Source organism: Nerophis ophidion, linkage group LG19 (assembly GCF_033978795.1).
Source record: "Nerophis ophidion isolate RoL-2023_Sa linkage group LG19, RoL_Noph_v1.0, whole genome shotgun sequence".
In the NCBI taxonomy this organism is placed as follows: domain Eukaryota; kingdom Metazoa; phylum Chordata; class Actinopteri; order Syngnathiformes; family Syngnathidae; genus Nerophis; species Nerophis ophidion.
This window is the reverse complement of record NC_084629.1, coordinates 4,398,739-4,414,848: the sequence shown is the minus strand read 5'-3', so window position 1 is coordinate 4,414,848 and position 16,110 is coordinate 4,398,739. Positions and strand designations below refer to the sequence as shown.

General features: G+C 40.5%; 1 protein-coding gene across 8 annotated transcripts in view; it reads right to left on the bottom strand.

Moving 5' to 3' along the window:
* Positions 1-16,110, bottom strand: part of LOC133537889 (plakophilin-4-like) — a 280,220-nt gene that overhangs the window by 83,074 nt on the left and 181,036 nt on the right. For 6 of the 8 annotated variants that reach the window (XM_061879014.1, XM_061879012.1, XM_061879018.1 and 3 more), the window contains 2 exons: positions 12,632-13,175; positions 5,454-5,480 (listed from right to left, as the gene is read on the bottom strand). In XM_061879014.1, the coding sequence (XP_061734998.1) occupies positions 5,454-5,480; positions 12,632-13,175 (571 nt within the window). The remainder of the gene's footprint in view (positions 1-5,453; positions 5,481-12,631; positions 13,176-16,110) is intronic. The other 2 variants (XM_061879016.1, XM_061879019.1) reach the window with 1 other exon arrangement.

The window sequence follows — 16,110 nt, the reverse complement described above, 5'->3', positions numbered from 1 at the left end:
GTATGATACATAATTTATGTGATATTATTACATATATATATTATAACATTATGTACAGTATGTATACATATATACATACGTATATACTGTACATATATATGGATACACATATATATACATATATATATATACATATATATATATTTATATTTATATATATATCTTCCTTGCGCACTAATTGACTGTCATTATGTCAAGATAATGACACTAGCATTTACTTAACTAAAGAATATTTTTCAACATATTGAGGAAAAAAAGGTCTGATATTTGTTTTTTCTATCAAGAAAAGTGCAATTGGTAATAGTGAGAATATACTTATTTTAAGGTATTTTTGGGTTCATTGAGGTCAGTTAATTGTACTTATTTTATGACAAGCCAAATTTTCTTGTTCTATTGGCATTGCTTAGTTCAAGTAAAAATGCCCTTAACTTTTGTATTTTTTTGTTTTTGAACACTGACTTTTTGCAGTGTACAACGTGTGTGAGAAGGAAACATCAAAGAACACAAAGGACATAAAAGAGCACTTCTACACACAGCCACAAAAAAGTAAAACAACAACAAAAAAACAGGCCTCTGCAGTGTCCCACGCCTAATCACACCTCATGTTAGGAGTGCATTTATTAAAGATAAAATAATGAGTTTCATTTGTCTTTATCACATTCATTCATGACTTATCTATGGACAAAGTGCAATAAATCACAATTAATTATGACTTATTGATGGAAAAAGTGCAACTAATCACAATTAATTATGACTTACTGATGGACAAAGTGCAATTAATCACAATTAATTATGACTTATTGATGGACAAAGTGCAATTAATCACAATTAATTATGACTTATTGATGGAAAAAGTGCAACTAATCACAATTAATTATGACTTACTGATGGACAAAGTGCAATTAATCACAATTAATTATGACTTATTGATGGAAAAAGTGCAACTAATCACAATTAATTATGACTTACTGATGGACAAAGTGCAATTAATCACAATTAATTATGACTTATTGATGGAAAAAGTGCAACTAATCACAATTAATTATGACTTACTGATGGACAAAGTGCAATTAATCACAATTAATTATGACTTATTGATGGACAAAGTGCAATTAATCACAATTAATTATGACTTATTGATGGAAAAAGTGCAACTAATCACAATTAATTATGACTTACTGATGGACAAAGTGCAATTAATCACAATTAATTATGACTTATTGATGGAAAAAGTGCAACTAATCACAATTAATTATGACTTACTGATGGACAAAGTGCAATTAATCACAATTAATTATGACTTATTGATGGACAAAGTGCAATTAATCACAATTAATTATGACTTTTTGATGGACAAAGTGCAATTAATCACAATTAATTATGACTTATTGATGGACAAAGTGCAATTAATCACAATTAATTATGACTTACTGATGGACAAAGTGCAATTAATCACAATTAATTATGACTTACTGATGGACAAAGTGCAATTAATCACAATTAATTATGACTTATTGATGGACAAAGTGCAATTAATCACAATTAATTATGACTTATTGATGGAAAAAGTGCAACTAATCACAATTAATCATGACTTACTGATGGACAAAGTGCAATTAATCACAATTAATTATGACTTTTTGATGGACAAAGTGCAATGAATCACAATTAATTATGACTTATTGATGGACAAAGTGCAATTAATCACAATTAATTATGACTTATTGATGGACAAAGTGCAATTAATCACAATTAATTATGACTTATTGATGGACAAAGTGCAATGAATCACAATTAATCATGACTTGACTATGGCTGACATGCAGACCATCCAACATTGAAGCAGGTAAGGGATGTGGAGGTGAGAGGTCGAGAGGGGCTTGGAATAAAGAGGGAGCGACAAGGGAAGGCAGGCCAGGTGTTAAACAGAAAAGTGCAGGAGGAAAATGTTGGTGTTTATGTGCAGCGGCTTTGCCGCGACCAGTTTAGCTCGCCGCTCGTTAATGTAATCTGGGATTAGCGGCGTAACCTGGTTCCTCCAAGAAACCCTCTTATGTCAGCACATGTTGAGCCAACGACGGGATGAAAACTGACAGATAAATTGTACTTCTAAAAGTAGTTTAATGCAACATACTTTTACTTTTACTTGAGTATATTTATAGAGAGTAAACGCTACTTTTACTCCGCTCCATTTATCTACATTCAGCTCGCTACTGATTTTTATTGATCTGTTAATGCACGCTATGTTTGTTTTGGTTTGTCAGACAGACTTTCAAAGTACGATCTATCACATGCCTGCGTTTCACCAATCAAACGCAGTCACTGGTGACATTTGACTCTGTTTCACCAATCAAATGCAGTCACTGGTGACGTTTGACTCCGTTTCACCAATCAAATGCAGTCACTGGTGACGTTTGACTCCGTTTCACCAATCAAATGCAGTCACTGGACTGGACTCTCACACTATGACGTTAGATCCACTATGGACTGGACTCTCACACTATTATGTTAGATCCACAATGGACTGGACTCTCACACTATTATGTTAGATCCACTATGGACTGGACTCTCACACTATGATGTTAGATCCACTATGGACTGGACTCTCACACTATTATGTTAGATCCACAATGGACTGGACTCTCACACTATTATGTTGGATCCACTATGGACTGTACTCTCACACTATTATGTTAGATCCACTATGGACTGTACTCTCACACTATTATGTTGGATCCACTATGGACTGGACTCTCACACTATTATGTTAGATCCACTATGGACTGTACTCTCACACTATTATGTTAGATCCACTATGGACTGGACTCTCACTCTATTATGTTAGATCCACTATGGACTGGACTCTCACACTATTATGTTAGATCCACTATGGACTGGACTCTTACTATTATTTTAGATCTACTATGCACTGGACTCTCACACTATTATGTTAGATCCACTATGGACTGGACTCTTACTATTATGTTAGATCTACTATGGACTTGACTCTCACTATTATGTTAGATCCACTATGGACTGGACTGTCACAATATTATGTTAGATCCAGTATGGACTGGACTCTCACAATATTTTGTACGATCCACTATGGACTGGAATCTCACACTAATATGTTAGATCCACTATGGACTGGACACTCACACTATTATGTTAGATCCACTATGTACTGGAATCTCACACTATTATGTTAGATCCACTATGGACTGGACTCTCACACTATTATGTTAGATCTACTATGGACTGGACTCACACTATTATGTTAGATCGACTATGGACTGGACTCTCACACTATTATGTTAGATCCACTATGGACTGGACTCTCACACTATTATGTTAGATCCACTATGGACTGGACTCTCACACTATTATGTTAGATCCACTATGGACTGGACTCTCACACTATTATGTTAGATCCACTATGGACTGGACTCTCACTCTATTATGTTAGATCCACTATGGACTGGACTCTCACACTATTATATTAGATCCACTATGGACTGGACTCTCACACTATTATATTAGATCCACTATGGACTGGACTCTCATACTATTATGTTAGATCCACTATGGACTGGACTCTCACACTATTATGTTAGATCCACTATGGACTGGACTCTCACACTATTATGTTAGATCCACTATGGACTGGACTCTCACACTATTATGTTAGATCCACTATGGACTGGACTCTCACTATTATGTTAGATCCACTATGGACTGGACTCTCACTATTATGTTAGATCCACTATGGACTGGACTCTTACTATTATGTTAGATCTACTATGGACTGGACTCTCACACTATTATGTTAGATCCACTATGGACTGGACTCTCACACTATTATGTTAGATCCACTATGGACTGGACTCTCACTATTATGTTAGATCCACTATGGACTGGACTCTTACTATTATGTTAGATCCACTATGGACTGGACTCTCACACTATTATGTTAGATCCACTATGGACTGGACTCTCACACTATTATGTTAGATCCACTATGGACTGGACTCTTACTATTATGTTAGATCCACTATGGACTGGACTCTCACACTATTATGTTAGAGCCACTCTTTGTTTACTTTGTAGCCAGAGCACTTTTACTTCAGTTTTGCATAGCCATCCCTATGCTTCAGTGCCTTTTCCTAGCGGGACTTGCCTTTTGTTCATACATGTCATCATCATTGTAGGCTACATGCTTTCTTTCCCAGGGATGCATGCACAGTACAACCTTCAAATGCAGGGTTGTCTGAAAAGTCTGGTGTTTAAATGAAAGGCCTACTAAAACCCACTACTAGCGACCACGCAGTCTGATAGTTTATATATCAATGATGAAATATTAACATTGCAACACAGTTTAGTTTACTAAATTGCAATTTTAAATTTCGCACCAAAATATCCAGCTGAAACGTCTCGGTATGATAACGCGTGCGCGTGACGTCACGCATTGTAGAGGACATTTTTTTCCAGCATCGTTCCCAGCTATAAGTCATCTGTTTTCATCACAAAATTCCACAGTATTATATACATCTGTGTTGCTGAGTCTTTAGTAATTTGTTCAATGAACAATGGAGACATCAATGAAGAAAGCTGTAGGTGGGAAGCGGTGTATTGCGGCCGACTTTAGCAACACAAACACAGCCGGTGTTTCATTGTTTACATTCCCGACAGATGGCGGTGAAGCTTTACTATGGAACAGAGCGGTCAAGCGAACACGGTTGGATTGGACCACACACACAAAGTAAAGTGTATTATGCAGCGATCATTTCGAAAGATCGTGTTTCAAAGAGGGTCTCTTGCGAAGGGCAGAGATGGGCATCGCCACCACGCGTCGACTGGTGCTGACCTTCAGGTTGTACAGGTACCACCATATAATCTCACTAAAACACTAGTAACACAATAAGTAGATAAGGGATTTTCCAGAATTATCCTAGTAAATGTGTCTAATAACATCTGAATTGCTCCCACTGTATAGTCTTTTTTTTTTTTTCCGAGTCCTTCACTCTCACTTTCCTCATCCACGAATCTTTCATCCTCGCTCAAATTAATGGGGAAATTGTCGCTTTCTCAGTCCGAATGGCTCTCGCTGCTGGTGGCCATGACTGTAAACAATGTTCAGATGTGAGGAGCTCCACAACCCGTGACATCACGCGCACATCGTCTGCTACTTCCGGTACAGGCAAGGCTTTTTTATCAGCACCAAAAGTTGAACTTTATCGTCGATGTTCTCTACTAAATCCTTTCAGCAAAAATATGGCAATATCGCGAAATGATCAAGTATGACACACAGAATGGACCTGCTATCCCCGTTTAAATATGAAAATCTCATTTCAGTAGGCCTTTAAAATGTGTATATACTGTACACAAAGGACAGGCATGCACACATGCAGGAGGCACAACACACAGAAGGGAAAGAAAGCAAGAATTAAGTTCACCTTGAAGGTCATTATCCACCAGAGCATCTGAAGATATCCCCAGACAGCAGGAAGTCAAACAAACAGTCAGTTAACCTTAGAACATCTATGCAGTACATTTCTTCAGCATACTGTACATAACATAAATACATGGCAACAACTACGTTTTCTGTCAAATCTTCATTGTAATCAGGAGGACATAGTAAACTAACTGCCAAGGACATGAGGATTACATTCTTGTAGTCAGATTATTTTCCTGTTTTTAGCAACTGGACAACAAAATATTTGCCAGTTTTATATATATATATATATATATATAAATATCCATCCATCCATTTACTACCGCTTATTCAATTTACTACTGCTTATTCCCTTTGGGGCTGTTGGTCCCTATCTCAGCTACAATCGAGCAGAAGGCGGGGTACACCCTTTATATATATATATATATATATATATATATATATATATATATATATTTTCTACCGCTTGTCCCTTCTGGAGTCACGGGGGGGGCGCTGGATCCTATCTCAGCTACAATCGGGCGGAAGGCCGTGTACACCCTGGACAAGTCGCCACCTCATCACAGGGCCAACACAGTTAGACAGACAACATTCACACTCACATTCACACACTAGGGCCAATTTAGTTTTGCCAATTAACCTATCCCCAGGTGCATGAACCCACGCAGTCACGGGGAGAACATGCAAACTCCACACAGAAAGATCCCGAGCCCGGGATTGAACACAGGACCATTCAGGACCTTTGCATTGTGAGGCAGATGCACTAACCCCTCTTCCACCGTGCTATATATATATATATATATATATATATATATATATATATATATATATATATATATATATATATATATATACACACATATATATATATATATATATATATATATATATATATATATATATATATATATATATATATATATATATATATATATACACACATATATATATATATATATATATATATATATATATACACACACATATATATAAAAACACATATATACATATATACACGTATATACATATATATATATATACACATATATACATACACACACATATACATATATACACATATATATATATATATATATATATATATATACATATATATACACATATTTATATATATACATATATATATACATGTATACATATATATATATATGTATGCATATATATATACACATATATACATATATAAACACATATATACATATATACACATATATACATATATATACACATATATATACACACACACACACATATATATATAATATATATATATATATAAATATACATATATATATATATATATACATATATATATACACTCATAATATTTCTTTATTTTAATGTTATTAGCTATGGAGTATATTGTGAATACTACTCCTTTTCGAACATGTTGAACAGAAAAACTGGAAATTGTGATGTATCATGTTGTATGCATGCATGTTCCAAATAAAGAAACTCAACTCAACTCACTTTTCAGAATGCGCCATTCATCCATCCATTTTCTACCGCTTATTCCCCTTTGGGGTGGCGGGGGGTGCTGGTTCCTATCTCAACTACAATCGGGCGGAAGGCGGGGTACACCCTGGACAAGTCGCCACCTCATCGCAGAGAATGCGCCAGCTTAATGCTACTTTACATTGGTTTTGCTATGGACATGTTCTCCGATAAGCATTAGCAAAATAATACGATATTTTCAGCTGGTGTGTAATAATAGTAATAATAAAAAGTAGTAAGTACAATATTAACAGTATTATCACTTTTAAGGCGCAACAAAAGACTAGATTCTGCTTATTGCCAAAGACGACTTCTTGACCAGACTATACACTACTGCCGTTTAACGTCTTGGAACGGCAACAGCTACTATATAATACTTGCAAATGAAGCTCAGAAATGTAATAAAAATCGAGCTATGAAAAATGGACAGCGCCGTTATTATTAGCTCACTGTAATAGGTTAATTAATTTAGATTTCATCATTAAATAAATTACCATTTAACATGAACACACACACAAGTACCAAAAATTGGTACCAGTATCAATTTCCAGATACTGAATTAAATTATGTGAAAGGTACCCATCCCGGGAGAACTAGAGCTGTCTAAAGCCCTGAGAATATTGAGTCTGGATACTTCATCCTTTTACTGTCTTCATTTTCTGATGATCTTCAACGGATGTTCAACTAAACTATTAGAATAAACGTCTTGGTAGCCTCCTACTCCGTATGCCGTCAAGCACAGTACGATAATAAAAACACGCAAGGTCTCCGGTTCAGGTTTTTCTCCATAAATGTGATTTGCAGGCGACTCTCGCGGTCCAACACGACCACTGACCACACCGTCCACTGCCTTACTGCTCACATTCTGGGTTCATTGCACGGCGGCAGGAAGCAATCAAAAAAAATCAACATATAATTGTCTGAACATTTACTTTTCAGTGCAACTCCTTTGCCCCAGAGCGGGCGTTCACAAAATGTGAGGCGCCAGGGGACTTCGGGATAGAGAAAGGTAGGTAAGGGTAACTAAAATCAGGTCAAAGGAAAACATAAATAAATAATAAAGTAGAAATGCTTTTATTTCAATATGCATAGTAACAAAAAGGTGATAGTCCAACATAGGGCTGGGCGGTATATCGATATACTCGATATATCGCGGGTTTGTCTCAGTGCGATATAGAAAACTACGATATCGTGATATTGGAGTATACGTTCTCACGCAGTTGCTTTTAGCTGCGGGCATCACACTACAGGCTCTTCTCACTCTTTCTTGTCTCTGCTTCTGACAGAGACGTAAAACAAGCGCACCTTCTTACATACGTCACATACGTATACGCCCTGGCGGAGCAGAGAGGTAGCGGCATGGGTAACGTTAGCTGTGGCGTGAGTTGTAATACGAGAGAAAGAAGGTGCGAATCTGGTAACAAATGAAGGAAGAAGAATGAATTCCCAAGAAAAACAGCACTTGATCCATCATCTGGCGGTGGTTTGGCTTCAAGCGGGAAGATGTTGAACAGACAACCGTAATTTGTCAAGTATGCGGCAAAAGCGTTGCTACAAAAAGTTACTGCTAATGTGTAGCATCATTTGAAAAGTCACCTGCTAGAGAATGAAGAGTGCTTGAAACTCCGCATGTCAACATCTCTATTCGGTGCCACACCCACAAAATGCCGAGGCAACCATTTCCGGATCAACATCGTATGAAACAAATAGTTTCCAAATAGAAGGAGATAACGTCCGCAGGAACCTACTAGATAGAGAAGGACATACACTAATTGATTTCCTATTATGCAGCTCATTTTATTTGACACTTAGTGAAATATCTCGTGTGACATCATGCACAAAAGTGCACTTTATTTGTTTCAAACTATTGTAGTAGCGTTCTGTACAAAAAGTGCACTTTAATTTAGTGACATCATGCACAAAAGTGCACTAATAGCTTGTTTTAAAATGTCTCTGACAATCTTGCACTTTGTTTTGAAATGACATGACTGTTTGTGCCACAGCTTAATAACTGTTTAATAAATACAGATTTGCTAAATTGACTTAGTTGTGATTTCCCTCTCTGCATGAAAGTTTAAAATGAGCATATATTAATGCAGTATGAACAAGAATGTTTGAATGTAGACACATAGAATCATCATACTGCTGGGATTATATGTATCAAGTGTTCATTCAAGGCTAAGGCAAAATAGCGAGATATAAAGTATAGTCCGAGTCCATGGTTCTCACCCGGAAAAGGGTGGAGTGCCATCTCCGGGTTGGGGAGGAGACCCTGCCCCAAGTGGAGGAGTTCAAGTACCTCGGAGTCTTGTTCACGAGTGAGGGAAGAGTGGATCGTGAGATCGACAAGCGGATCGGTGCGGCGTCTTCAGTAATGCGGACGTTGTATCGATCCGTTGTGGTGAAGAAGGAGCTGAGCCGGAAGGGAAAGCTCTCAATTTACCGGTCGATCTACGTTCCCATCCTCACCTGTGATAATGAGCTTTGGGTCATGACCGAAAGGATAAGATCACGGGTTCTCTACTTTTACCAGTGGCCTAGTAGTTAGAGTGTCCGCCCTGAGATCGGTAGGTCGTGAGTTCAAACCCCAGCCGAGTCATACCAAATACTATGAAAATGGGACCCGCCACCTCCCTCCCGGGAAAGGATGGAGTGCCATCTGCGGGTCGGGGGTGGAGGAGTTCAAGTATCTCAGAGTCTTGTTCACGAGTGAGGGAAGAGTGGATCGTGAGATCGACAGGCGGATCGGTGCGGCGTCTTCAGTAATGCGGACGTTGTATCGATCCGTTGTGGTGAAGAAGGAGCTGAGCCGGAAGGGAAAGCTCTCAATTTACCGGTCGATCTACGTTCCCATCCTCACCTATGATAATGAGCTTTGGGTCATGACCGAAAGGATAAGATCACGGGTTCTCTACTTTTACCAGTGGCCTAGTAGTTAGAGTGTCCGCCCTGAGATCGGTAGGTCGTGAGTTCAAACCCCAGCCGAGTCATACCAAATACTATAAAAATGGGACCCGCAACCTCCCTCCCGGGAAAGGATGGAGTGCCATCTGCGGGTTGGGGGTGGAGGAGTTCAAGTATCTCAGAGTCTTGTTCACGAGTGAGGGAAGAGTGGATCGTGAGATCGACAGGCGGATCGGTGCGGCGTCTTCAGTAATGCGGACGTTGTATCGATCCGTTGTGGTGAAGAAGGAGCTGAGCCGGAAGGCAAAGCTCTCAATTTACCGGTTGATCTACTTTCCCATCCTCACCTATGGTCATGAGCTTTGGGTCATGACCGAAAGGATAAGATCACGGGTACAAGCGGCCCAAATGAGTTTCCTCCGCCGTCTGGTGGGTCTCTCCCTTAGAGATAGGGTGAGAAGCTCTGCCATCCGGGAGGAACTCAAAGTAAAGCCGCTGCTCCTCCACATGGAGAGGAGCCAGATGAGGTGGTTCGGGCATCTGGTCAGGATGCCACCCGAACGCCTCCCTAGGGAGGTGTTTAGGGCACGTCCAACCGTTAGGAGGCCACGGGGAAGACCCAGGACACGTTGGGAAGACTATGTCTCCCGGCTGGCCAGGGAATGCCTCGGGATCCCCCTGGAGGAGCTGGACAAAGTGGCTGGGGAGAGGGAAGTCTGGGTTTCCCTGCTTAGGCTGCAGCCCCCACGACCCGACCTCGGATAAGCGGAAGAAGATGGATGGATGGATATATCGTGTATCGTGACATGGCCTAAACATATTGAGATATTAACAAAAGGCCGTATAGCCCAGCCTTAATGTGTTTGATCTATTTTTGGCCAAAGTAAGACAAAGAAAACAATATGAGGTTGTCTTTATTTTTTAGTTTTAATGCCATGGTTTTAAGAGTCCGGCCCCCTCGTGTGCACACATTTTCCTCCATGCGGCCCCTGAGCTAAAATGACTTTGACACCCCTGCTCCACTGCGTACACAACACGATGACACATTGTGACTCGATGGCGACTTTGCCAACAGCAGCGAAGAAAACCCAGAATATCATGTACGAACCCTGTTTCCATATGAGTTGGGAAATTGTGTTAGATGTAAATATAAACAGAATACAATGATTTGCAAATCCTTTTCAACCCATATTCGGTTGAATATGCTACAAAGACAACATATTTGATGTTCAAACTGATAAACATTTTTTTTTGTGCAAATAATCATTAACTTTAGAATTTGATGCTAGCAACACGTGACAAAGAAGTTGGGAAAGGTGGCAATAAATACTGATAAAGTTGAGGAATGTTTAACAAACACCTATTTGGAACATCCCACAGGTGTGCAGGCTAATTGGGAACAGGTGGGTGCCATGATTGGGTACAAAAACAGCTTCCCAAAAAATGCTTAATCTTTCACGAGAAACGGTGGGGCGAGGTACACCCCTTTGTCCACAACTGCGTGAGCAAATAGTCAAACAGTTTAAGAACAACGTTTCTCAAAGTGCAATTGCAAGAAATGTAGGGATTTCAACATCTACGATCCATAATATCATCAAAAGGTTCAGAGAATCTGGATAAATCTCTCCACATAAGCGGCATGGCCGGAAACCAACATTGAATCCATCCCTCAGACAACATTGTATCAAAAACAGACATCAATCTCTAAAGGATATCACCACATGGGCTCAGGAACACTTCAGAAAACCACTGTCACTAAATACAGTTTGTCACTACATCTGTAGGTGCAAGTTAAAGCTCTACTATGCAAAGCGGAAGCCATTTATCAACAACATCCAGAAACGCCGCCGGCTTCTCTGGGCCCGAGATTATTTAAGATAAACTGATACAAAGTGGAAAATTGTTCTGTGGTCTGACGAGTCCACATTTCAAAATGTTTTTGGAAATATTCGATACTGCGTCATCCGGACCAAAGGGGAGAGAACCATCCAGACTTTTATCGACGCAAAGTTCAAAAGTCAGCATCTGTGATGGTATGGGGGTGCATTAGTGCCCAAGACATGGGTAACTTACACATCTGTGAAGGCACCATTAATGCTGAAAGGTACATCCAGGTTTTGGAGCAACATATGCTGCCATCTAAGCGCCGTCTTTTTCATGGACGCCCCTGCTTATTTCAGCAAGACAAGGCCAAGCCACATGCAGCACATGCTACAACAGCGTGGCTTTGTAAAAAAAGAGTGCGGGTACTTTCCTGACCTGCCTGCAGTCCAGACCTGTCTCCCATGGAAAATGTGTGGCGTAAAATAGGACAGCGGAGACCCCGGACTGTTGAAGGACTGAAGGTCTACATAAAACAGGAATGGGAAAGAATTCCACTTTCAAAGCTTCTACAATTAGTTTCCTCAGTTCCCAAACGTTTATTGAGTGTTGTTAAAAGAAAAGGTGATGTAACACAGTGGTGAACATGCCCTTTCCCAACTACTTTGGCACGTGTTGCAGACAGGAAATTCTAAGTTAATTAATATTTGCAAAAATAAAGTTATAGGTGTGAACATCAAATATCTTGTCTTTGTAGTGCATTCAATTGAATATGGGTTAAAAAAGAATTGCAAATCATTGTATTCCGTTTATATTTACATCTAACACAATTTCCCAATTCATATGGAAACGGGGTTTGTACTTCCGTCCTGTTTTATCCCCAGTTTTCTTTCTCAAAAAGTGTTGCATTAAATGTGTTGCGTGTTTGCGTTGAAGTACCTGCAAGGCTGTCTGGTCGCGTGCTCCTCTCGTAAAGGTCGTACATCTGCGTCCTGTAGGGGTCAGTGTTGTGGATGGTGGAGCGGGGCAGGGTGGAGCTGTAGTGCTGGGGAACGGCGACCATACTTGCTCTGACGGGAGACGAGCGACTGGGCTGCTTGGAGTTGTCTGCCAGCGACAGAGGCGAGCCCATGCGGCCCGACGACGACGCCACGGAGGCCTGGTAGGGCGAGGTGGTACGGCAGGTGCTGCCCGCTCGGGAGTTTGCCGAACCCACGCGGCGCAGAGCGGCGGGGGAGTTTTTTTGGGTGGAGAGAGGTGAGCCGCCGGCGCGCTGAGCGGCGGGCAAGGTGGTGGAGAAGATGCTGGAGAGGGGTTTGGGTTCGGCGGTAATAGGGGAGACGTAGGCACTGCCAGCTGAGGCACGCAGGGAGCCGCGGGAGGGGGAGATGCCGCTGACGGGAGCTGGAGAGTGAGAGCGAGAAGGCACTGAGCTGACTCTCCGCATCGCACGGCCAGGCACTGCTGCACTCGCAGCTGGGTCCTGCAGCAACAACGACAACAACAACATCAACAAATGCTCTTGCATGCTCAATCAAACCAATTTCAAGTCTATAGAGCAGGGGGTCCCAGAACTACGGCACACCAGCAGCCAAAAATATATTGATATATATACATAAATAATATAAATGTTTTTTTGTACCATTTTAGAGTTTTTGGTATTTAATATGTTCCTACCTGCTACCCTGGTCCGGAAAAGTCTGTTTGTATCCCGGGAGAACAATCCCCCCCCGTCTTGACGGTACTAATCAAACCAGAAATACAAACCCCGTTTCCATATGAGTTGGGAAATTGTGTTGGATACAATGCCAGCAACACATGAGAAAGAAGTTGGGAAAGGTGGCAATAAATACTGATAAAGTTGAGGAATGCTCATCAAACACTTATTTGGAACATCCCACAGGTGTGCAGGCTAATTGGGAACAGGTGGGTGCCATGATTGGGTATAAAAATGGCTTCCCAAAAAACGCTCAGTCTTTCACAAGAAAGGATGGGGGCGAGGTACACCCCTTTGTCCACAACTGCGTGAGCAAATAGTCAAACAGTTTAAGAACAACCTTTCTCAAAGTGCAATTGCAAGAAATTTAGGGATTTCAACATCTACGCTCCATAATATCATCAAAAGGTTCAGAGAATCTGGAGAAATCGCCCCTCATAAGCGGCATGGCCAGAAACCAACATTGAATGACCCTGACCTTCGATCCCTCAAAAATCAACATCAATCTCTAAAGGATATCACCACATGGGCTCAGGAACACTTAAAATGTTCCTACCTGCTACCCTGGTCCGGAAAAGTCTGTTTGCATCCCGGGAGAACAATCCCCCCCCGTCTTGACAGTACTAACCAAACCAGAAATACAAACCCCGTTTCCATATGAGTTGGGAAATTGTGTTAGATGTAAATATAAACGGAATACAATGATTTGAAAATAATTTTCAACCCATACTAAGTTGAATATGCTACAAAGACAACATATTTGATGTTCAAACTGATAAACATTTTTTTTTTTGCAAATAATCATTAACTTTTGAATTTGATGCCAGCAACACATGACAAAGAAGTTGGGAAAGGTGGCAATAAATACTGATAAAGTTGAGGAATGCTCATCAAACACTTATTTGGAACATCCCACAGGTGTGCAGGCTAATTGGGAACAGGTGGGTGCCATGATTGGGTATAAAAGCAGCTTCCCCCAAAAAATGCTCAGTCTTTCACAAGAAAGGATGGGGCGAGGTACACCCCTTTGTCCACAACTGCGTGAGCAAATAGTCAAACAGTTTAAGAACAACGTTTCTCAAAGTGCAATTGCAAGAAATTTAGGGATTTCAACATCTACGGTCCATAATATCATCAAAAGGTTCAGAGAATCTGGAGAAATCGCTCCACATAAGCGGCATCGCCGGAAACCAACATTGAATGACCCTGACCTTCGATCCCTCAGACGGCACTGTATCAAAAATCAACATCGGTCTCTAAAGGATATCACCACATGGGCTCAGGAACACTTAAAAAAACACTGTCACTACCCTTTTAGAGTTTTTGGTATTAAATATGTTCCTACCTGCTACCCTGGTCCGGAAAAGTCTGTTTGCATCCCGGGAGAACAATCCCCCCCCGTCTTGACAGTACTAATCAAACCAGTTTAGCTCGGTTGGTAGAGTGGTCGTGCCAGCAACTTGAGGGTTGCCGGTTCGATTCCCGCTTCCGCAATCCTAGTCACTGCCGTTGTGTCCTTGGGCAAGACACTTTACCCACCTGCTCCCAGTGCCACCCACACTGGTTTGAATGTAACTTACATATTGGGTTTCACTATGTAAAGCGCTTTGAGTCACTAGAGAAAAAGCGCTATATAAAATATAATTCACTTCACTTCAGAAATACAAACCCCGTTTCCATATGAGTTGGGAAATTGTGTTAGATGTAAATATAAACGGAATACAATGATTTTCAAATCCTTTTCAACCCATATTCAGTTGAATATGCTACAAAGACAACATATTTGATGTTCAAACTGATAAACATTTTTTTTTTTGCAAATAATCATTAACTTTTGAATTTGATGCCAGCAACACATGACAAAGAAGTTGGGAAAGGTGGCAATAAATACTGATAAAGTTGAGGAATGCTCATCAAACACTTATTTGGAACATCCCACAGGTGTGCAGGCTAATTGGGAACAGGTGGGTGCCATGATTGGGTATAAAAACAGCTTCCCAAAAAACGCTCAGTCTTTCACAAGAAAGGATGGGGCGAGGTACACCCCTTTGTCCACAACCGTGTGAGCAAATAGTCAAACAGTTTAAGAACAACGTTTCTCAAAGTGCAATTGCAAGAAATTTAGGGATTTCAACATCTACGGTCCATAATATCATCAAAAGGTTCAGAGAATCTGGAGAAATCGCTCCACATAAGTGTCATCGCCGGAAACCAACATTGAATGACCCTGACCTTCTATCCCTCAGACGGCACTGTATCAAAAATCAACATCAGTCTCTAAAGGATATCACCACATGGGCTCAGGAACACTTAAAAAAACACTGTCACTACCCTTTTAGAGTTTTTGGTATTAAATATGTTCCTACCTGCTACCCTGGTCCGGAAAAGTCTGTTTGCATCCCGGGAGAACAATCCCCCCCCCCGTCTTGACAGTACTAATCAAACCAGTTTAGCTCGGTTGGTAGAGTGGTCGTGCCAGCAACTTGAGGGTTGCCGGTTCGATTCCCGCTTCCACCATCCTAGTCACTGCCGTTGTGTCCTTGGGCAAGACACTTTACCCACCTGCTCCCAGTGCCACCCACACTGGTTTAAATGTAACTTAGATATTGGGTTTCACTATGTAAAGCGCTTTGAGTCACTAGAGAAAAAGCGCTATATAAAATATAATTCACTTCACTTCAGAAATACAAACCCCGTTTCC